This window comes from Scophthalmus maximus, chromosome 3, assembly GCF_022379125.1.
Source record: "Scophthalmus maximus strain ysfricsl-2021 chromosome 3, ASM2237912v1, whole genome shotgun sequence".
Taxonomy (NCBI): domain Eukaryota; kingdom Metazoa; phylum Chordata; class Actinopteri; order Pleuronectiformes; family Scophthalmidae; genus Scophthalmus; species Scophthalmus maximus.
The window spans coordinates 17,728,330-17,752,411 of record NC_061517.1 but is presented as its reverse complement, the minus strand read 5'-3'; the positions used below and the strand labels follow the sequence as shown (position 1 = coordinate 17,752,411).

Genomic DNA, 24,082 nt, shown 5'->3' with positions numbered 1-24,082 from the left:
CATGTACTATGTCCCCCCCCCCTTTCTCTCTCTGCTCACTGTGCTTTCCTCCCGTTGATCTGGTCTTTATGTCTGGGGGTCTTTGATTCCGTCACGGCTACTTTGCTCTTCCTTTATGTCTCCAACAAAACCTGCTATCCTACATCACACACACACACACACACACACACACACACACACACACACTATGCAATTGCCTACACAATTTTTCTTATCCTGTCTCCCATGGTGATGTGAAATATTCCTGTATCAGAGGATTTCAATGCGTTGTGCAGCAGAACCCATACTTCTCTACCCCCCCCCCCCCCCCCCCCCCCCCCCCCCCCCCCCTTCATCTCCTGGTGAACAGCAGGATGATGAGAAAGTAAAAAGCCCACTGTGCAGGTGCAACACTGATCAACTGGAAATGGCCTATTTGCAGTGGAAAAAATCTGATAGGGGCTGCACGCCCTGACACGCTCGACAAAAGATTTTTTTCATGACGCGCTGATTTATCGTTCTCTCTGAGGCTGCTGGGATATTTTTTTGCTGCTGTGTGTGGCTGTGACTGATACCAGTCCAAAGAAATGAACCGGTGAAGGTGAAGGGAATTATAGCCGAGCAGTTGGAAGGCAACAACAGTAGGAAAGAAGGAAAAGTAAACGTCTGCTATTTACAAAATTAGTTCTTTTTTAAAGGAATTCTACAGTAATAACTATCTTTCCGCCTCTAATTGGGCACAAATTGCGTTGTCACCCAGAGGTTGAACTGTTATTTTGCCACCGGCAGCTGGTTTCCGTCGAACGCTCACTTCCTTGACGACCGAAGGGACGCCGGGCTCCGCCCCCCTCTGCGTCCCGTCTCCATGGAGACAGTAACAAACATGGCGGATTAAGTTTTTGCGGTCAGAAAAAGAGGAAGCACATATTTTTTTGCCCCGTGGCTTATCGCATGGGATTCTCCATGGCAACAGAGACGTCGACGTCACACACTTTAGGAATCGTGGGCAGTGGAGTGCTTCTCGATGATCTTTCTTCCTGAAACAAGGTTGATGTCGTACGGACTTGTGGTTTCTACAGGTGCACAAGCCATCGTTTCGCGACCTCGGGGTGAGTCTACCTCGGGTGGTTGCGGACGTTACGACGAATAATCAAAATGTAAATGGCGAATATGAATGGGATGTTTCACTTCCGGGAACCTCACCGTGTGAGTCCATCCGGTAGAACGCCGACTCGGCTCTCCCCCGGTGATCTGATTGGTCAGTGGTTGGGCCGGTGACGGACTTTGATCTCTTATCTCCGAACGTCACCTGCCCAGGAGCAGGTCAGATTGATGGCTCAGCATATGTTACCATGGTGATACTTTTCTCTCTCTTCTAATCCAAAGTGAAGCTGCCATGGACGGAGGAGACAGGGACGCGCCCTCGGGTGTGTTGTCAGACAGCTGTTTATTCTTAATTCTTCTCAATGAGACACATGAACACACAACTGTCTATTTCACTGCAGTTCTAAGAGACTGGTATATGATATATGTTTCAGATGAAGGTTCAGACCAGGAGCTCGCTCTTCCTCCCGATCTGGAGTGGCTAGAAGAGTTGTCCGTGTAGGTATTTCACTTTTTTTCCGGGAATCATGTCTCTTTTAGAGCATGAAATATAAATGTTTATGTGTCCAGCCTGTGATCTCCTTCTCAGTATCATTGTCGAACATCAACTCTTTACATTACATAACATATGTCCAAAGCGACTTACAATAAGTGCATTCGACCATGAAGATATTACTCAAGATAATACAAACAGGAAAATAATAAAGTACATAAACATTCATCAAATAGGCAAAAAATGTATTATTATTATTATTATTATTTGTAATTAAGTGTTTTTTTTCCAACTCATTGTGATTCTCAATGAAATTTTAATAGAAAATAGTAGAGCCGGATTTCTTTTTCTCAAATTGTATCATGTTTTCTACATTGTAATATCCCAGTTAACCCATCTAAGCATAATTGTAGTCTATTTTTATGTGTGTCCAAAACGCATAGTCGGACTTTGTATTAAATATGAAGCCTTTCCTAAAATATCGCTGTGCATCTGTCCAAAGAGAGGATGGCGATGGTGACCGCGTGGTTGCGGGCGATGATGGTCAGAAGAGGAGTTATGCCGAGACAGCACGGATGTTCAAGCTGAGGCGAAACCTGGACCAGCTGGACTCCTTTCACCGACAGAAGGAGCACGACGTGCTGCAAACCAGGTCTGGACCTGGCAAACAACAGACCTGCTAAAGCCCCACCACCAGATTCTTGACCTAGACAGACTGACGTCTAGGACATGTAATGGAAAACTCTGTTCACAAATCGTTGTCGCATTGTCAAGAAAAAAAAACAATTGATTCAACAATTTGCAGGAAATCATTTCAGCTGGAAGAGAGAACATTTCCCATAATGTCCAATTTTCTTCCCTCTTTTTATTTGTCTGCACCGCGAGCCATTGAGCAGCCGATGAACTGTGCAACTTTGCCCAGCGAAAGTGTCTGTCATTTTTCCCTTTTAGTGCACAACATCGGAGGTCATCGTGGAGCTGCGCTGCGCTCTGATCAAACACGAGTTCGATGGAACCCGAGCACACCTGGCTTTTAACCAGTCGGCGGCTTTTACTATACCGTGTTCCATGACAGCTTTACCCACGGTCACAGATTGTCATGTTTCACACCATTAGACTGCAAAAAGAACACTGTGCGTGTGTGTGTGTGTGTGTGTGTGCGCGCGTGCGTGCCCACTCAGCATTTCAAAATCTTCATTAGACTGCTTTAGCTGACAAAATTACCCTCGGTTTTGTTGCAATGGCCACAAGGAAATCCATTACCCTGACGCTCTGAAACATATTGCACTTAAACAGCCTTGAAAACGTCCCTTCTGATTGCCTTCGCTTCGGGGTCGTTTCTTTATGTCGACACTCTAAGCTTGACCTGTTTTTTGTTTTTTTCTGCTTCCAGAGAAGAGCTGAAAGTCTGTCGTCAGAATATCCATGGTTTGGTGGAGCAGAGGGACGCCCTGGAGAAAGACGTAGAGCAGGAGAAAGCCGCGGACAACAGGTGAGCTTCGAAAAACTGACAAACATTCACCTGACAAACGACTTTATGTTTCATACCGTACAAGAGATGTTTGGATGTTTTATTTCTGCAGCGTGGCCGTGTTCCGTCTACGGACCCAGCACAAGCGTCTGTGTCAAAAGCTGCAGAGTGAAGAGGAGCTGGAAGGTGATATCATCACCGAGCTGAAGCATCTAGAGTGAGTCCAAGAGGAAAATGGTTTGAAAGTAAAGTCTATCCGATAATTGTGTGAAAAGCGTTGCCCATTTATGTATTCAATGGGACCACTGATGGAACACAGTGTCAAAGGAAACACAGGGGGACTCAGGGACGCAACAAATATGCAGGGTCATCTACAGTAGCAAAGAAGCTGAACCGGATTCAGTGTTTTGCCGCAATGCAGTGTCGTCCGGCAATGCACTATGCTGTTACTGGGATTGTTCACTTCTCATAACACACGTCTGCTACTCTTCTACAGATACAAATTGCTCAGGGTTTTGGTGCGGGGCGATTTAGCTTTATCTGTCAAATCTGTTAAGGAATCCTGTTTCATCCTGCCATTGAGAATCTGTAAAAGGGAATTTTCTGTTTGGTGTGGCTTTTGTTTCATAGGTTTACATTTTTGCCTCATAGACCAACTGGCAGAGTTGAATGATCTGTTCTTATTACTCAAAATGACAAAAAAATAAAGACTGAGGTGCAAAATTTAATTGGTATTGTGTTGCAAAACCCCATATGGTCTTATCTAAGTACATATACGCAACCGGTCATGATCTTAAGGTTGTTTTTCTGTCTACATCTATCTCATCTCATTTCCTGGCTCCTCAGACTGGAGCTGAATGAGGTGGAGGTGGAGCTTGGCAGGTTCTCCTCTCTCCGGCAAGAGGTGCAGGAGGATGAGCGGGGCTTCCAGGTCCTTAAGGCCCAGAAGGCAACAACCAGGCTGCAGCAGGAGGGAAGAGTCAACCAGAATCTGCAGCTCAAGATGCAGCATCTAAGGGAGTAAGGGAAAAAAGATGTGTGTGTGTGTGTGTGTGTGTCTGACAAATACTGCTGTTTTATACTATGTAGAAAACTGCTCATTGATCTGGTAATTTGTGCGAACCACTTACTTGAACATGTTGAATGATTATAATTTGTTCACTGAAGCAAGATCATATACAAATGATATCCTTAATTTGTGTTTTAAGTATCTCTTCTCCATGAAAATGATTCAGTGCCATTTACAATTGGTTCTTTTTTGTGAGAAGTCTAATACGTCTGTATCAGGCTTCATTGGTATCAGCTTTATAAGTTGTAAAAAACAAACATGTAAAGTCTGATATGCAAATGTGTCTGTGATTGCATTCTGACAGTAAACAGGCAGCCATGATGAAGAAAGAGGAGCTTGAAGGTCAGAAGAAAATTGAAGAGCGCGGGGCGAACCGCAAGATCGCCGCCAAGTACTTGAAAGAGACCATTAAAAGGTAATCAGCCTGTGAGCCAATAGACAGGGCCCAGAGTCGAGCATGAATGTTAGGAATCACACAGCACCCATTGGAGAGTCGATACATGCAAATCGATCATTCGCTCATACTAGCAGAATAGGTTTCAAGCAGAGCTGATGTGATACTTGAAAGAGCTCATATTCATACGGCAACATTTGAGCTGAACACGAACCGCAGATCATATATGTAAAGTGATTAAAGTCAGTCATTATACCGATATAAAAAAGGGAAACGCATATGTACGATGTACATGAAATTCAGCCTTGATGAATTCAAAAGGTTTGGAAATGCAGTATGCTCACCAAAGTTCCAAATCTAAATTTTAAAGAATAAGTCTGGCAATTTGCCAGAACTCCATTGTTGCAAAACACAAACAAAAATACTCATCCATTAGCTATACTGAGTAATCTGAGTGTTTATTACCTCTTCACTGCCTTGGACATAATCACTGTTGTTTATTTTGAGCGTCAAATTTGTGTTAATCCGTGCCTTTGCAGCACTTGCAATTTTCACCCCACTTAAAATCAGGACAACCTGCCAGCAAGCAAAATAGAATAATTGTTTGTGTATGGTATTGGACACTACCTTTGATTAACTTTATTTCTCTGCACCGAGAAGTGAACGGAGCCATCGCTTAGTAACAGCCAAAACTCTCAGCCAATCACGGGATGATGTATCTGCAGTCTCGCTTTGAAACAGAGCTCCTTAAGGGACTGTTATTTTGTTTAGCTCCTCCACTGTCTGATTAATTCTTCTTAAATTTTGTTTGCCCAAAGATGTTGTGAGTTTGTGTAAAAAAAAAATCCTGCTTTGCCATTTAACAGCTCTGTTGGGTTAATGGTTAATCTCTTTGTTATCCTGCTGCTGATTTTTTGGTTCCGAGCAGAAATAGCAGATTTGTTTTATTCCCCCTCACGTGCTTGGTGATTGTCCCCGTTTCGTTCAGGATGCATCAGCAAGAGGCCGAGAAGGAGGAACAGAACAGGCAGTTACTGGAAAAGAGGATACAAGCCGTCACGTCACTGAAATCCAACATAGCAGCCACGCAAGTAAGTAACAGCAGCCAGCCGAACTGATTCTGTAGCTCCATGTATTATTAACATTCTCATATTGCTTCCAAATGAATAGTGCAGTATGAGATCATTTCTAAGTGCATATACGTGAAAAGTCTTAAGTACAAACTATATTAAGTGATGCATTATTTACTCAGAAAGCTTTGAAGATAAAATAGTGGTACAACTTAAACTAATTTGACTTGTACATCATAAAGGCAATATAAGCACATTATGAAGGCATGATAGACATGCACCCATGTAAATGTACATTTAAACGTACGTATGAATATAATTTGAGGATTATTATTGTTATTAAGTGGACATTTTAACAAAGTAGAAATTACTACTACAGAGCACTTTGTAGTAGTTGTGGTTATGATAAAAACTTTTTGGAAATCTTAGTTGGACAGAATCAGCAATGTGCATTGCAAGTGCTGATGTATTGTCAGTATACATTGTGTCATGATGAGCTATTACTGTATATGTGTGCTCTAATTTACTGAGGGCCATTGATCTAACATGTTCTATGGAGCCTCGCAGGGGTCATGACAAAACTGCACGTAAAACTAAAGATTTAATTTAGATCATATAGATGAGATTGTCCATGGCCTGGCAAGTTTGTTAAAAAAAAGTAACATTGGGACACATACACACACACACTGAGTGAGAGAGTGAGTGAACCCTTTAATGGATCACACGGACTAATGTATAAATGTGTCTGAAAACATGGTCAGATCTTCATCTAAGTCAGAATTATGGAACAAAAACAATCAATTCTAACTAATAACAAATAAATCATTGTATTGTTCTTGTTGATATTCAATACATCAACATTCAGTATTCACTGATAACAACCATTTCACATATTTCTCCCAGCGCGGATGGAAACTGAGACCACATTGTCATTCACATCTGTGTATGCTATTGTCGACAGTACTCTTGCTTGACATTATGATCTTGTAGTGCTATCATCATCATCATCATCATCATCATGCTTATTTTTGTACTTTCCAGTTGAACAGCAAAAGGAAAAAAAATTTTTTAGGAGAAATGATTTTGCACCATCCTTGTTTTTCCCTGGTTCAAACGATCAGTTTAAAGCATAGGGTCAAATGAGTGTGGTCAAATGTAACCTTATTAATGTGCCGTTTGTTTCCTCAGGAGAGCCTACGGGTCCAACAAAGCAGAGCTAAAGCAAATGCCCAGAAGAAGGAACAGCAACAGAGGCAACTGAGAGAATCCCTGCAGGGCCAAGGCATCAACGGTATCAAGCATATCTACCAACAGAAACAACTAGAGACGGTGAAACGAAAACAAGAGTGCGTCCTTTTCTCTCCTCCCCCCTCCTGTCCTCTCCCACGTGCATGTCCTCCACACCCACTCCATGCAGCTGTGTGTGGGTGGTTTCTCTCGCTGTGCGCTGAGGAATATATGACCCCTTTTCAGTATAATGTGCAGTGTTGTTGATTTGCCCTTCTCAGGAAATTCGAAGAGAGGCAGAAGTCAAAGAAGGTGGCGATTGTGGCAAAACTCCTTCAGGAGGATCAGCTGGTGAAGAGCCGAAAGAGGCACGAGGCGAAACCGCCCAAACTCTCAAACACTGACAAGTTGCAATCTCTGGCGCGTGCAAGAGAGCATCTCCTGCACTACCTGGATGCTGGCCCACCATCTGCCGCAGAGGAGAGAGCCACAAATGTGAGTGGTTCTCAGCAATCCGAGATGCCACTTGTGAAGTGACAGTACAGAGGAATCGAGTGCATATCCGAACAATTATGACCCCAGTGTCCGTGCATTTGACATTTCAGCAGTTAAGAGAGTTCAGTGGCTACAGCAGCTCATCGTCATCCTCCTCGGACGGTGAGGACCCGGAGGAAACCATGCACCAGGAAGTGGACCACCAGATACCGGCCGACAGCTTGGCAGAGCCTGAGTTCTCGGGGCTGTGGGACGACAACTACAAGGTGCGCTACCACAACAGCCACAGCAAGTCACAAGCAAATCCCTGCAAGCTGCTAAAATTAAACACTCATAAATCATGTCGCAATCACAGCAGGCATATCACTTTTTTCTGCAACTCTGTTTATTGCTTGTTTTTGAGCAGACAAATTTCCTACCTGGGGCATATTGTTTGAATAATGCCGCTGAAAGCCAATATTTTTATTAATGTGAACTGTTTTTTTTAAGCAGTTTTGATCTAAACAACAAAGCTGATCTTGCCTATTTCTTGTTCACTGACTAGTCAACTTGGACAAAACACAGTTTCAATTCCCAGAAGCTGCACCTCCAGCTTGTTAGCACGTTCCCAAAAACATGGGAACATGGGAATCTCGTCGCTGGCAGGTGAAAAGTGACAACATGGGTCATCAATCAGGCCACAGTGTTGAGGGAATTGGGACGACCGGGGCAATCCAAGTGTTTGCGCTCATGCTATTTATAGACGGGAGCTTTTCTGTTTTGCAACACTGTTTGAATTTTTTTAAATGAGATATTTTGCAACAGAAATGCAGTTGATTAATACTGATGAATTTGGTTTCAAAAGACTTTCATCTGGTTAAAAAAAAAATATCCCCTGGATCCAAATTCTCATATGACTTTTCAAGAACATATCGTATCAGTCTTTATTACATCTGACAATTCTTACCATTAACACATGGTCAATTCAAAAGGTTTTATTAGAACATGGGTTGAAGAGTTATTCATCAGTACATTTTCTTTGTTACAATACAAGCATCACAATGATGTTTCCTAAGTAAAGCTGACACAAATACTAAACAGTGGGTGCCTGTAGTCGACTAGCACTGACTCTAATACAGTCTGAGAACAGTGTAGTCCTTCTGACAAAACCAAATATTTCCCATAACTCCTGTGGTGTGGGTAACAGTTTTCCATTGCCAACAAATGAGTATTGATCGGTTCTACTGCAAACATGCAATCAAAGTTAAACATCATATCAATCAGTGACAGCAGTTCTGAGTAAGGGGGCACAGTGCCTTGCTCAAGGGCTGCTCCTGGGCAGTCTTTGACAGAGGCACGAGTGTCTGCAGCCCACTGCCACGGAGGTGAGCTGGCTATGTTGTCTCGTCCAGCCCCCATACACCCTTGAAATGCTGGGCGACAGGCGTCACTTCTCGTTGTGCTGGTGGCCTCTGAGGCCTCCGAGCGAGCGCGGCGTTCCAGCTCAGCGCCCTGAGGTGGTGATGATTCGAGTGGAAGTGACCCCGCCTCCCACCACGCAGATCAGATTTGTGGACACGGTAATGGCCGGTGTAATAGATGAGCACAGCGATGCAAGAAAGCTAATAAATGATTCATTCATTTCAAGTGCTCTCGTGTGGACGCCGACACAAGACTCAAGTGACACAAAAACCATGAAAAGTAAAACACAGTTTCACATGTAGATAGACGTAATACTTCTCTTTACACACAGTCAACACACTCCTTGGTTTGTGTGTGTAATGTTTGAAATCACATCTTATTCTACACCGCCTAACAGCATTACATTCTTTGTCAGCTAATTCCAACCAGACTGATATTTATGAAGAGCTGCATTTATTATGTTGCTTATCTGCTAACATTTCTTCTGATACTAATATACAGTATCTATATAGGGCTAATATTAGCCAATATGTATATGTGTATTTGGACCATCAGATCAGATTAATTCGTTTTCGACAATAATTTTAAAACTGGAAATTGATTTCACTTATAAATCATGTTTTGATTTTATGTGTTTGAAATTCTCCAGTTCCATTATATTGATTGTTGCTGTCGCGTCACTGTGTGGTTACAGAAACTCCTGAACGAGAAGACGACATTGATGCAAACAGAAGTAAAGCAGGAAGAACCTGCATCTGCCGGTGGAAAGCTCGACGTGCCTGCTAAAAAAGTTCAGGCAAAAAAGTTGAAACATTCTCCGTTCATCAGTAAACCAGAGGTCATCATCTTCAAGGTATCACTCTAATGTTTAAAAAAAACAACATAATTTCTGATTCCAGACATAAACAGAGGAATTTTAATGTAATGGATTTATGTGAAATGTGCACGTTTCCCATTTGTTCGGCTTTTGTTGATGTGTTTTAAAAGAACATGATGATTTCATATGTTCTATTTTAGGACTTTGAAGTGGGGAAAATATATAAGAAGAAAATTGTCCTGACTAACATCAGCTACACCACTAACCAGTGCAAGCTGCTCGGGGTCTCTACCCAGCTTAAAGATTTCATCTCTATCAAGTAAGATTTTTACATTGTCATAGTCTGTAAACAGTTTGCCAAAAGACAGTATAGTGATGGGAACTGCTGTGGGGTAGTGCAAGTGGACCTGAAATTAAGGCACACATGTGCAAACCAGCATAAACAATATGCACACACTGTTCTACAAATGTGTTATGCTGAGCGTTTATGTCTATTCTTGACCTTGGAAAGAAAAGATTTAGACCAAGATAAAATGCAAAAAATGTTGTCACAACTAAGAAAACTGTATTTATTCAGGAAAGAGAAAGCTCCAGTAAAATCATTTTAGTTAAAGCTAAGTTTCTTTTTGGTTCAATCAAATTTGTATATAAGCAAGGAATCTAAACATGTTTTACAGTGAAAACATTTGATTAAAACAAAGAATAACATTTAATGTATCCACAGCTCTGATACGGTTTATCTTATTTGCCTATTAGATCATATCATTGACTTTATAATTATCTTTTCATTCATTAAAATTGAACTACAACGTTGCACATTGCATGCCCTAGTGACCTATCAATAACCTAAGCTACTAAATAACAAGACTAGATTGAAAACTAGTATATGGCCAGGTTGTGTATGATCTGTATGCGAAAATTGAGGATATAGTTAAAAACCGAAATATAATAGTAAACCTATTCATGACGCCACCGCGTTCTATTTGCATTCTCCTTAGTGTCAGATAGTTTCAGCCTTTTATCTGTTTGTTTGAATTTGTTCCTTTTGAAAAAGTAAAAGCCCAACTAGACACACAAAGATTGAATTGATCTTGATTTTCTTTTCTGGTGGAAACACAAAAAGGTGTAAATTTAGCGGTGCCTTTAAAGTGTCAGTCTACAATCCCTGTAGAACGGCCCATCAGGGTTGATTTGTCTTATTCCAGATTTACAGACGGCAGAATACACATCACACCGGAACAGATCGGTCTCCGTGGTGACAATCAAATATAGCATCAAGCAGCTCACTGGAACCTCAACTGAAATCCGATCTGTTGTTTAGTTGAATGGCTGTGTTTTTTTTCCTCATGGGTTACGGTATACTAGTCTTTTTGTTTATCTCACCTTAAAGTTTGGGTTCAAGCTCATTTTTTTTCTTTCTATCGTGACAACACCGGAGCTAGACATGTTTACGGCAACAAATGTTAAAGCTCCCATGAAGCCACTGCATTGGAACTGCTTCAATTGTCACATGGAAACATCCGCGCGTGCATCACCACCACTTAGGAATTGAATGCAACCACTTATTGTCATTGTAAAGGGACGATGGAGTGGACGTGAACACAAAGCCCGTCCTCCCACGTATGGACGCCAGCTTAGATCGCCACGCTGACGAGCTCCTCTTATGAGACGCCGCTCTGTGAGTCAGACTACGTCTCTGCCATCTCCTCGCTCTCAGCCTGCCGGCCGCCTACAGGCCGAGCAGAGATGCACTGTTCTGCAGGTCACCCACTGCGTATCACCTCCTCATCAGCATCCCCATGACTTGGTGTGCTTTTCTTCATCTCTCTCTTCTTTCCGCCCGACCGAGCGAAGAGTCTCCTCCCAGGCTGCAGCAGGGTCAGCTAGGGAACTACTGGTGCTGTTGTTCCTGCAGCCTTCGGGCCGATCCCCTTGTCTGAACATATCACCTCCTCGCCACCGTTCTTTGACTCACATGTAGCAAGCACGCACTTTCTTACTTAACGGGTGATTGCACACATACTGTATGATGCACATTATACCCACTCACTGTCTTGTGTCTCCCCTTCCTGTCACTGAAACACAGCGCAGTCAATCAAGATTATACAAATCTTATCTGTAGTTATACACATAATGTATTTTCTGAAAGACAATTCAAAATCGAATGAATCAAAAATGAACAGCAGATGCACTAGATTAGTACTAGATACAAAAAATAAAACTAAACTATCAAAGAAATAGCTTATCTAGTTTCCCTGCTGCACCTGTTTTTTCTCTACTCATTATTCACTGTCATAGATTGGAGGATAGGAAACTCACAGTGTGACTGTGTAACTTAAAAAAAGATTACACAAAAAATGAAAAAGCACATTCTACTTTTTTTTTTTTTACAAATTAAAAGTTCAATTCATAACCTATAAAACACACCTTTTCTCATACAGACTTATATAGTTTTTTTATAACCTGTAATTTATGGTGGCTAGTCCTGATCATCATGACACTATGAATCATAGTGCTGGGCGGCATTCTCTGACTTTTGTTATGGGAATAGTGTTGAAATTCTGAACTCACTATTTGGTTGGCAATTGTTTTTGTGATCAGGCTAAGGCAATACATGTTTTGTAAAAAAAAAGGAATATTTCCTTGCGCGACCCTAGCTGTTGGTTCTTTGTGTGCAGAGAAGAAAAATGGGAGTTATTTCGGCTCAGCCCAGGCTCTGTAAATTGTAAACAAAAACAATGTGTGCGTATCGCACCACACAACACTGTGTGTGGAGTTCTTAAAGCTCACTCCCCGACACCTTGAGAGACGTGCTAGCGGATGACGTTACAACTCAGGGCTTTTGGCCTAGTGGTTAGCACTTCGGTTTGTCATACCCGAGGCGACTGAGAGAATAACAAGCTTTAGTCAAAATCGCTTACTGCCCCTCTAAGTACTGCATAGCAGCAGTGAGCTCTTTGCTGCCACCGGTGGCCAGAGTCATATGTAAAGAAGACAAAGTTGTATCAATGTTGTAATACACCTTCCAGCCACCATAGCAGCACTGAGTTCTCTCCAACTGGTGAGTGAAAAAAAACAAAAACATCCCACAACACCGTTGATTTAATATGATTTTTAATATGATTTTGATTTTGAACCAGTGTGTCAGATTTAGGGAGACCTATTCACAGAAATTTAATAGAACATACACGATTATATTGTATTATTGTATAATCACCTGAAACTGCGAATATTTGTGTTTTCTTTTTTTAATAATTTTTTCATCTACATAGGGATTGTGTCCTCTTCCATGGATGAATAAAAGAAAGGAAAATAATGATACAATAATTTATATATAATGTTTACACCACATTACTGCGAGCTGTAACCACTGTAACTGTATCCATAACTGCAGCAGCATCGTGGGCAAATTAGTATGGAATTAATCCAATTTGGTGAGAGAAAAAATCCAATGATAAAACTGATTTATGTTTACACATGCTGACGGATTCACCTGTTTCTGTCACTGTGCCTTCCAAACACTCTCCTTTTACTATTCAGCATCTGCTGTGTGTAAAACCCTCTGGTTATACACACATCAAAAGCTGCAATATTGAGATCAGTCGTGACCGAAGCCTTCGTGGCTCACCCAGCTCAAAACATTCAACATCAAACACAGCAGGAGAGAAAAAACGTGAACCAGGAACACACTGGGCTTCGTCACACCAACCCATGGTTCCCTGTACGCCCCCTGAGTTTCTAAAAATGGTTTCCCATCCCGCTTCCCCTCCCAGCGTTGGTGCATTTGTGCCAGAATGGGCTCTGCTGTATCTTTTCACTGCTGGGACACAAACCACAAGAGCGCAGGCTTGCCTGACTTGGTGAAAAGCCACATAGAAGCTGCGCTTTTGCAATTAGTGTCACTTCCTGGCATGTATTGCGAATGAATGGCTGAGCGGAAGATGCCCCTCCGTGGTCTGTGTCTTCCTGAGATCAGTTTTTGAGGGATAAAGCCTGAGACTGTAGTAGAAATGGTGGTACTCGAGAAAATCTGTGTGTGCAATCACACCAACAATTTGTTTAACTTGGTCCAAATAAGTAGTGTTTGGTTTTGCATCGTGCCTTTTAATTAAAGAAAAAGCTGTTTAAGAAGCGTACTACTGAAAATAAATTGGATGTTTATCCGCTACAGCGTTGAGTTGTAGTGGTCTCAATCTGTCCAAACGTTTGGACACAATCTCTCATATTAATGCAAAATCTGTGTAAACCTTGAAGTCCATACATTCATCTTCAAATAAGAGACCCAATATATCAAAAGAAGATGATTATGATGCAATCAAAGCTAATATGAAGTCCACTTAGGTCAAGTACACCTAGACTTGGGTGTTAAACATATTGACACACACACACAGTCTGAGTTAATGTAATTTTGATCTGGCCATAGTTGGGTCCTGAGTTGACTCTCAGCAAGATGAAAACCTCTACAATACACATCTGCTTTGTAAAGTACATATCCTGTGTTCTCTTTTTGGAAAATAATATCAACTTAAAGGGAGAAATGTTTATACTTCATATTTTCTGGTTTAAAATATTTTGTGGTTTCGTCACCATTCTGTAATAGACATTCAGCTGAACCGCAGCCTGAGGTGCATCACCACAAGCCTAACAATCTACATTCATAGAGGCTTTGTGAGTCTGCTCATAGACCTATACTTTGTGCTGACCTTTGAAAAGAATAGTGACGTCAGCATGTTAAGACACTATACTAACAATTACAAGGAAAACTTGCTAGAGTATTTAACAAATTCAAATTTTGACTTAATGATCATGATCATGATGGAAAGTCAGTTAATCTCCTGATTCATTATGATTCATCTGTGGGGGGAATTAATGTCTTCACCAAGTCTCACAGCAAACCATTGGACAGTGGTCTACATTCTTCACGCAGAGACAGATGTGCATGAGCCCAAATCAAATTTGAGAGCAAGGAATAACAGAAAGTTAACTGTTATAATCCTACCAAAGGAAATATGTCTCTAGATTTGAGTAAGAAGTAGAGCTTTCTGTCCTTTAAATATTCATAACTTCATGCTTTCACATTTGCAGTCTGTATGTTGAGTCGAATTTCCTCTTGCTTGACCCGTCTTCCAAGTGAATCTGCCTGTTGAGTTGTCATAAAGACTCAGTGACTGTGAACTACAACCTTGACAGCCATATGTATTATGTTGTGTTCTGTTTCTAACCAGGGAGCTAAAGAAAATAAAGCTAAAGAAATGTTGCCAAGTGCCCAAATCCTGTCAAAGGATAAACGGACCCTAAAAGGTCTGACACCAAAAATACACGCTGCACTTAACTGTGTGTGTTTTATTGACCTTCTTTAGTAGTCTCTATGTCTCCATAAACAATAATATAATATGGGCATCATTCAAAACCTCAGTTAAGGATTAGGCCCGTGTTTTTGTCTAACTAAAAATAATCCAACTTGTCATATTTTCAAGCAATTTCATTGCATTTTTTGGTGAATTGAATATTGTCTAGTCAACAAACACCAACCAAACAAAAGGTTTCATCAATGGAACTAAAAATCTGCCCTAACAAAGGGCTTTCAAATGTTCCTTGTTCCTCATGTTGTAGCCACCATGTGTTTACAGCAACATTTCACAAAATTTCAAAGTGAAATAAGCACAACAGCAAGATTGTACAAGTAATGTCCACACACATTGTCAGAGTTTTGATGCTTCACTGTAGACGGCTCTCGGGAGTGTGATGGTGTTTAAGCTCTGTTGAACTGAATAACAAACTGAGAATGCCTATTGATTTACTTTAGGAGAAGCCAATGGGGAGCGACCAGAATGTATAATAGCAAAACACGATTACAGTCAGTGATACTCTACAGCCACGCTCTTCATCACTGCAGAGTACCGCAATGGATATGCCGTACTGTATGACCTCATTTGCAGCTTTTTATATAGGACTGTAGCAGGCTTTTTCGAACACCGCCTCACTCAGCGATGAATCCCAAGTGAACTGTTCTATTTCTCCTCACGTCGTTTCAGACTACCTGTCTTGCACAGCAAGGAACGAAGAATGGCACCAAAATGGAAGAAGATTAGCCAGTAAAATATGACATTCATAATTACCAACCGACTTACCCAACCACACTGGAATCCTTTTATATACTTCCAGGTCACGGCGGTGAGCTTGGGTGGCAGCTTCAGCCAGCCTGGCCCAGGTTCCTCATCCAGCAGCTGCACCAACAGCTTCAAACAACTGGCCCCAGCCAGACCTAATGCTCCATTGCCCACTGGTGCTGAGAACAGCATGCACAGGTTGCTAATTATTTTGTACTGAAAATAACAGTGCAGTATGCACAGATTACTAATTGGCAGACAACCACATGAAACCCGTAAAAAGTATTTTTTTCGTGTGCACATGCACTGAAGTCCAGGCATTTTCCCTGAAATTTTCCTGCCAGTCCCCTGGTAAATATTTGCGGAGAATGTCCAAGTGAGCCCGTGTGAGGATACAGCAGGAAAATAAAGGTGTAAACAGAAACTGCTTCGTTTCAGCATCTGAATTATCCTCATGTCCTGCCTCCCGCTGCATTCGTCACATGTGAAAGACAATCGGGATCTTTTCGGAGTGTTTGTGTCTGAAAACAGCTCGTGATAGATCTGATGATACGATAGATTATTTTGGTTCATCAAAAGAGGTCCATGGCTATTCACACCATGTTTCATTAAGGACTAAGTCTAGTATTTGTGATAGAACCCCTTTTTACATCCACTGGTCACAGACGAGTTGAGATGTCTTCAAGGGATCTGTTCTTCGGCAGCCACATTTGAAATATTATTAGACCTGTTTTGCCTACATTTCTTTGTGTTTCTCAGCTATACTGAATACACAATTGCTTCTCGTGTATCATTGATCTGGCAACAAACATCGGAGAGCCAGCGTTGCTAGGAGACACGCTGTCAATTTTCATAGTGTGCTACAGACTGGAGATCGTCAGCCACAGAAAGGAAACCATTGTTACTCCTTCTTCTACTTCACAGAGTTTTAAGAAGTTAAAAAAACAAATGATACAAGAAAAACTCTCAACTTTTGTCCTGTGCCATCCTCAGGCCAAAATGTCAATGTCAGCACTGATGTCTCACTATCTATGGTTGAAACCTATAGCTCCTGCACGACGGCACTCTGATTTAAAATCTCCTAACTTTGTATAAGATGTGAACATTAATGATGTTGATCATAACATCAATAAGATCTAATAAAAACCTAGTTCGACATCCACTGTATTCTCTAACTGCTGCTGCTTCCTTATTATGCCCGTGGCTGCATTTTTTTTTTCTTCTCCATCTCTTTGTTTGTGTATTGGATTTTGAGAATCCTCATTTCTTCTCCGGCTGGCTTCTTGCCATATTCATATTTATCGACCCTCTCCCTGTGTCTCTGGAAGCACGGCGAGTTATGGAGCCCCACAGGGCAGCACTGGGGACCGCAGAAAACACGTGCCGCGAGATACACATGTTGCTTTGCAATTTAGCTCACCGTCCTCATGTTTCCTTTTCTCGTCTGGAAATTAACTTCAGGTTCCTGGCGGGGTTTTGCGGTGCGATTACAAAAAGAGTGGGCTGTGAAATAGTACCAGACCGCTCTGTTCCACATTGCATTGTTTTCATATGGAACAGCAGCTTTCGCGTCTCTTTTGTTTTCTGTGCCTGAGCATCAGGTTGACTCTTCACCTCTATGTCTTCCACATTTCCGGAGATTCCTCATACTTCAGCATTTCATCTGAAGCTGAATCTGTAGTCTCGTTATTGTTGCACACACGAAGCCTTGCAAAGACTCAAACCCTGCTTATACATTCTGTTAATCTCTAGTCTGTCAATCTATCAGTGTTTTACCGGGAGCAATGTTACTTTATCTTAACTGTGTAATTTCCAGGTTCATAACCAAAGGAGCAGCACTATGAAAAAATGCAAATTGTCTTATTCACTCACTGATTTGTGTTTCAGCTTTGAGCCTCCAGGTTCTTTATCTGCTGGGATGTCCTGCGACACGCAGGCTGTTTTCCAACCTATGGTTAGTTGCATCACCACAGTGTTACACCTGCAGTACACTACATGCTACGGTTCATAGTCTCAGCCTCAAATATGTAATCCTTCCTCCAGTGGTTCTGATGCCGTCTCTGCTCATAAGGATGTGAAATTTGTTTCTGCACCTCAGCATTTTGTCAAAGCTGAGCGTAGACTAGGGTTGGTTGACAAAAAAGATGATGAGCGATGATAATCAAATCCCCCAAAAAACTAACATCTATGTGTCCTTGTGAGAAATGAACCTCCTCTACAGTCTTGTCAGTTTCAATGCAGGAACCATAGATTTGTGCAGACAGCACCTCACCTGTTATTCAATAGTCAGAACTTATTAATGTACCAAGTGTCAGGTAGCCATCGTTGTCATGAAGCAATTCATCGTTCCTTTATCTGATCCCTGCAGATCAACGAGGACCTGGAAGGAGACGTGCAGTTTGCATCAGCACTGGGTCTTTTCTCTGTGCCCGTCAGATGCACCATAAAGAAATGTGAGGTGAGTAGTGGGCTGTAGCCAACCTAGAGAAAATTACTGAAAAAATGACTATCAATTAAATTTTTATCTCATTTCGTCTGCCCTGAAAGAAATGTTTTCTTCTCTTTATATATGTAAACAAGATTTTGTAAGTAACATGGGTTTTTTGGTCTTTATAGTTGGAACTTTATGTTGCTAGTATGATTATTCATTATTGAACACTTATCTATCCCCATCTATCTTATTTAATCAGTTCTGGTGGCATACTTTCAATGTATGGAGAGCTATGTACTCAAACTGGCAGCTTTTCAGTGGTGATTATGATTATCATGATTACTAATTAATTATGTAATTATATCCTTTCTCTAGCTGGAGGTCGACAGCCAGTTAATTGACTTTGGTTCGCACGTGGTGGGCCAGACTGTTTCACGGACCATCACCTTGACCAACAAGGGTGCGCTGGCCACCCTCTTCAGCCTGGACACGTCCACGTGTCCCAGCCCAGAATCTCTTCATGTCCAGATGCCATCTCAGGTCTCCGCTCACACATGCCAGGTCAGACTTGTCAGTCCGGATCTCAAGAGTTTTTGTTTCTTTTGACGGCCTGATGGCGCAAAATGTCATTATTGCTACATATGAAAATCAGGGATTTAAAGAGGGAGTAACTTACAGCTCATGAAATGACAAGAGTAAGTTAACATTACCATGTATGAAGACAGTCATATGAATAAACTATTGTGTGTAAAGATAAATAATGTGAGTGTGTTGTTGGCTGACAGGAGACAAGCAGCCAAAACACAACATGTGGCAGTCAGACGAGCTCCGAACTCATGGGCACCGGAGAAATCCAACCAGAGCAAGAGAGTCAGGAGCTTCCTGAGGCATCGCAGCATGAGAAACCAGGTGAAGGTATTCTACATATTTACAATTATTATTTAAGACCACCAGTTTGTAGCCTGAAATAGAGGCCTGCATGGATCTAAAATTGAAACCTGAACCGGCACTTCCATCTTAAAGTCCCAAACCAGTTTGAACATTTCTAGTTCTGACAAATTTGGTATGGTCAATTTCGCTCTTTTCAATAAGGCATTGCAATACATGACAAGCATGTATGAATGGCACAGTCAGAGCAAACAGTCTGAACCCTTAACCCAAGTATCCACCCTAAAATAAAATGTTGCGCTACCAAATGTGTTTATACAAATATTACATTCTGCCAGGATATTTTAAAAACATATTCAACAGTATTTTGCTCTGTGGATTACAATGACGGACCTGTTTTTTTGAAGTAAAAATACCTTAACACTTGGAAAGACTGCCATAAGAATATGTGTACATGTTCATGGTTACCAGATGATGAACCCTATTGACTTTGATGATCCTCTGAGGTTGCTGTGTGGTTTTGAGTGAAATATTTCAACAACAATCCAACAGATTGTGATGAAACTTGCAACACAAATTCATTTTCTCAGTATGATCAATCCTTGTATATTTGGTGAGATTAATAATGTTAATTTTGTCTGATAATTTGGTTTATAACCAGATTCCCTCTGTTCTCCAAATTGTTAAGTGCAAAAACGCTAAACTGAGACGGTGAACCGGGCAAACATTATGCCTATTGAACATCAGCAAGTTATCATTTCCATAGTGACCAGCTCAGCATGTTGGCATTTGCATGTGGCTCAAAACACCTCTGTGTCTAAATTTAGCCTCACAGAATCACTAGCGTAGCTGAAAACTAAAGTTAGTCCTATTATGAAAATATTTTTAGTGTATAGAAAAAGTCAGTGCAGTCTAGAAAAACAAGTTAGCATCTCCACATTGTGTAGGATTTTATTAATCTTTATATTGTAAGCACATTTGATTCTTGTCAGAAGGAAAGCAAGAACACACACACACACACACACACACACACACACACACACACACACACCAAGAAATAAGAGGGTTCACCTTGCTCTCATTGCTGGTGACAAAGAGGCTTCTTCTCTCTAATGTTCTCTCAGATCAGAAGTCTTCATCGCTGCACTCAGCACTTTCCTCCACCGATGCTGTGATAAGCTGTTCTCTCTCTGTGTTGAAGTTGCTCTGCCTCTATTTTTCATCTGCCATACTTAACAGATGGTTTGCCATGGCCAAATTGTCAGGCTGCTGATGTAATTTTTATTTTGGGACTGAATCTTGCAGTAGTCGACGTTTATGCCTGTGTCTGTCAATACATTTAGTGTTTCCATTCGTCCTCATAATGTCACTTCATTATTCCGCACCAATCCGTCAGGTTTCTGGCAATCTTCTCACCCGTCTCGTACTTACAAATTATTTGTGTTCAAACTGCCAACAAAACAAAGACTGCTGGTTTTGATGACCCTTATGTGCTTCCACCGGTGCCACCATCAGGTTGAATTTTTGTCACGCCTATAAATCTAATCTTTATTCGATCTACAGTACTTTCTTGGTGTTGCGTCAACCAATTAACAGGAAAAATGACATACAATTTGCCGCACGTGTGTGTGTGTGTGTGTGTGTGGCAGTGTCAGAAGCTTCGGCTGCAGGGCAAGAAGCCATTCCTCAGGCGTGTGTGTCCACTGATGCGGAAACCAAGGTAGACGAGAGCCCCCAAGGCACCGGTGACATAAATCTAGGAAATGTAAGTATTGGATATCATACTGTGAATACTCAGCTATGTCTTATAAAAACACTTATTTATTTAGCTGTAAAGATAAAATGTTTAAAGTTCATAGAAAAACTTCTACAGCAATTCATCAGCTATTGACAATGTAATGCTTTGTGACCTTCTTTAAGAGTAAAGTCATCATATGAGTCAGGTGTAGCCTTTATCGGCCCAGTGGAGTTGACAGTGTGCCACCCAGTGGTACAAATCAAGTGCGTTCACCCTCCTGGGAACATGAATCTGCCCCGGCTCTCTAGGGACGGCAGTGTTGGTCTGATGTTTGGTCTGTAAGTTGGTCTGTTCACCACTTTGCTCATTGACATATCTCAAATAACATTACATGGATCGCCATGAAATACAGTTGGAGTATCAGGAGCTGCCGCAGCAGGGTGCCGCCCAGCGTAGTTTGTGTTTAGTGCTAATTAGCATGCTAAACAAAGATGGTGAACATAGTTATCTTTTTAACTCATCAGCAGCAAATTCTTCCCCCACCAAATTTCATATAAACAGTATCTTGTTGGAAGTTGTTGAGATATCTTCAAGGGTTCTGATCAATAACTGATCAACCAACATCACATCCATTGCAGCTGTTGATATGAATATTGTTATGTTTAAAGATAATCCTTTGACGGTTGCCAATCCCAGCAACAAGTCCTCCAACTCAAACGACGAACTTTGTCGTATGTGGTAAAAAAACCACCAAATCGTCCGTTGCCTAAATTAGCGCCTCAGCCTTTGACAGGAGGTACGCTACAAATACTTTTCACCTCAGAGCACCGTCATAATAAGCTGCTTCAAAAAACGTAAACCTATCTGGTCATCAGTCTATCATAGGACTGACATATAGACAAATAACCATTCACGCTCACATTACCACCTCCGGACAACTGAGAGTTTCCAACTAACCTGCATGCTTTTAGACTATGGGAGGAAGCCAGGGTACCTGGAGAGAACCCACCCGACCTTCAATCAATGAACTGTTAATAATAGATCTGACCGTGTACAAGTGGACCAGTGAATAGACACCTACTCTGTCTCTGATAAGGCAATTATCTCGGTAGAAGACTCTGTTTTTTAGCACTGATTCTGTGTTTGCCTTGTGGCCCATGTGAAGTCCTGGAGTTGTTCAGGGTTCATTACGTCTCTAGCGGGGGGCTAATGGTGCATTGCCTCTCCCTCTGTGCTTGGTGTGTGTGTGTGTGTGTGTGTGTGTTCGTGTGTGTGTGTGTGTGTGTGCGTGTGTGTGTGCGTGTGCGTGTGCCCGCATGCCCACGGCTTGATCTTTGTCATTTTGACTGATAGGTTCAAATGGTGTGATGGTGTGGTTGAAGGCTTGTGTTTTGAATGGTGGATTATCCATCAAGACATCGTGGTTCCACAGCACCGAGCCGAGGGCTGCATTAATGGCTTGCTCGTCTATATTGTTTTTTTTATTATTATTGCTATCACCACCTCGATGCTTTGTCACAGAGTGAATAGCCTGCGCTGCCTTGTAGAATATTTTCAGATCCTGATCTATGCGATGAAATGTTTAAAAAATAAAAAGTTTGCTTGTGCTGTGTGATGTAACCCTCCTGCAGATTAGAGAGGGGGAGATCGGACCTTTTGAAAGCATCAAATTGGAAGTTGTTTTCACTCCAACTGTTCCCGGAGAGGCCAATCTAGACTTCCACATCAAGTTCTCCAACCTATCCAGCAAACCGGTAAGGCATGTTCATTGTTGGAGAGATTTTTTCTCCTGCTGACTGAAGCTGCAAAGACGGGATGTTCACTCTTCTCATGGTCTCCATCTAGCGGTGCCAATGTTTGGGCCTCAAGTTATCAGAGTGCTTAAGTAGCTGAGGCACATGTGGGTCAGAATAAAGAGGTGAAGATGTGTTGTGGTATAGTTTTAGATAACCATCTGATATCGTTAGAGACGACCAATGAGGGGGCTACATTGAGGGTTTGGATAGATATAAAGCCCCCCCCCAGAGGATTTTCGGGGGGGGGGGGGGCTGCACTGTCCACCTGTGTCCATCTAAAGGTCTCCTCAATGCATCTGGTATCTGTATAAGTACTTCTGCGCAAGACATCCACAGTCTCCGGCTGCCTGACTATGAACTTCAGCGGCAACACTTATTCAATTCCATTTATGCCCTCACAAATGTCAGATAGAAAAACAAGTTGAGGGTAATGGAGGCATAAATATTGGTTGGATGTATTGGATTTAATGTAAATAATTTGTGATTGACGACACGTATGTTGGTTCAAACAGATACCTATCCAAGTGAGGGGTGTTGGGGTCAGCATCCCTGTGTGGGTGGTTCAGCCCAGCATTGATCTGAAGATCTGCATGTTCGACCGCCTCTATCAAGACACTGTCGTGGTCCAAAGCAGGTACTGCAGGTTCCCCGAGGCTCAGGTGGTGAACAGCTCCGTCATACTGTTTATCCCAACAGTGCGCACTTAAAAATGTATTTATGTGACTTGCACAGTTCACAATGAAAACCCAGAGTATGATATGCATGAGAGGGACCCAATGATTATTAGTGAATGTGTCATGACCCAACTCTGACTTGAGTCTGTACTTACAGTACTTACCGTACAGTGCAATACTCTAATAAATAACAAATTGACCAAAGAAAAATGTATTATTTTGACTTAAATTAGGATGCAAAAAACGGACTATTAACTCACCACAGTCAGCTCATTTTCTGTCTTGACTAAACACCAACCATTAAATACCAGAGATACTTGGAACTAGAAAAAAAATATGACAATAGATTGAGCCCTTTCCACACATGTATTGTCCAACTACCGAGCAGCCCTGTTTTAACATAAAACACCCAAATTAAGGAAAGTGAGATGTCATATTATACCACGTCATTGTCCCTTTAAATAATCACCTGTTACGTTGGAGAGAAAAGCGGTGCAAAGATGAAAACAACGTGTCAATAAACTTAATTAAACCGCACTTGTTTTCTAGTTGAAGTGCCTGTAGTGCTGGTACTTTCACATTCCTAAGTGTCTGTCACGGTAAAGGCCAGTTGATATGCAGCATTAGACCTCAGGGTACAGCTTTATTTATGGGTCCCTTAGTTTCCCTAATCATTTTCAAGAAATTAATTAAAGTGTCTTTGGGCGACATTTTGGGGGGGCAAGAGTCTGTGATTTAGTTTTAATTATCAAGAAAAATGGAACTAGAGTTTGCAAGTGGCTGTTTAAAAGCTGTTTTTCATGATCAACTCAGCTGTATGTAAGCATGCTTCCTACCAAAATACACTTGTGATATTTTTACTTTCAAGGGAATTATTATGAAACTAACTTGCCCAATAGATAAAGTTCTGTCTTTGAAATCAGTT

At 41.6% G+C, this 24,082-nt stretch overlaps 1 protein-coding gene across 10 annotated transcripts in view; it reads left to right on the top strand.

The window, feature by feature from the left end:
- The first annotated feature begins 355 nt into the window (after nt 1-355).
- cfap74 (cilia and flagella associated protein 74) overlaps nt 356-24,082 on the top strand; it is a 54,393-nt gene continuing 30,666 nt past the window's right edge. For 2 of the 10 annotated variants that reach the window (XR_004795140.2, XM_035643777.2), the window contains exons 1-20: nt 356-1,088; nt 1,518-1,581; nt 2,079-2,228; nt 2,970-3,068; nt 3,160-3,264; nt 3,894-4,067; nt 4,421-4,531; nt 5,499-5,601; nt 6,769-6,926; nt 7,089-7,302; nt 7,413-7,568; nt 9,398-9,556; nt 9,721-9,839; nt 17,518-17,584; nt 17,999-18,088; nt 18,437-18,622; nt 18,847-18,976; nt 20,599-20,714; nt 22,319-22,441; nt 22,996-23,117. Coding sequence is in view for 9 of the 10 variants with exons in the window: in XM_035643777.2 (XP_035499670.2) it covers nt 1,004-1,088; nt 1,518-1,581; nt 2,079-2,228; nt 2,970-3,068; nt 3,160-3,264; nt 3,894-4,067; nt 4,421-4,531; nt 5,499-5,601; nt 6,769-6,926; nt 7,089-7,302; nt 7,413-7,568; nt 9,398-9,556; nt 9,721-9,839; nt 17,518-17,584; nt 17,999-18,088; nt 18,437-18,622; nt 18,847-18,976; nt 20,599-20,714; nt 22,319-22,441; nt 22,996-23,117 (2,531 nt within the window). In the remaining variant the exon portion in view is untranslated. Of the gene's footprint in view, nt 1,089-1,365; nt 1,407-1,517; nt 1,582-2,078; nt 2,229-2,969; nt 3,069-3,159; nt 3,265-3,893; nt 4,068-4,420; nt 4,532-5,498; nt 5,602-6,768; nt 6,927-7,088; nt 7,303-7,412; nt 7,569-9,397; nt 9,557-9,720; nt 9,840-17,517; nt 17,585-17,998; nt 18,089-18,436; nt 18,623-18,846; nt 18,977-20,598; nt 20,715-22,318; nt 22,442-22,995; nt 23,118-24,082 lie in introns of all 10 variants that reach the window. The other 8 variants (XM_035643773.2, XM_035643772.2, XM_035643778.2 and 5 more) reach the window with 7 other exon arrangements.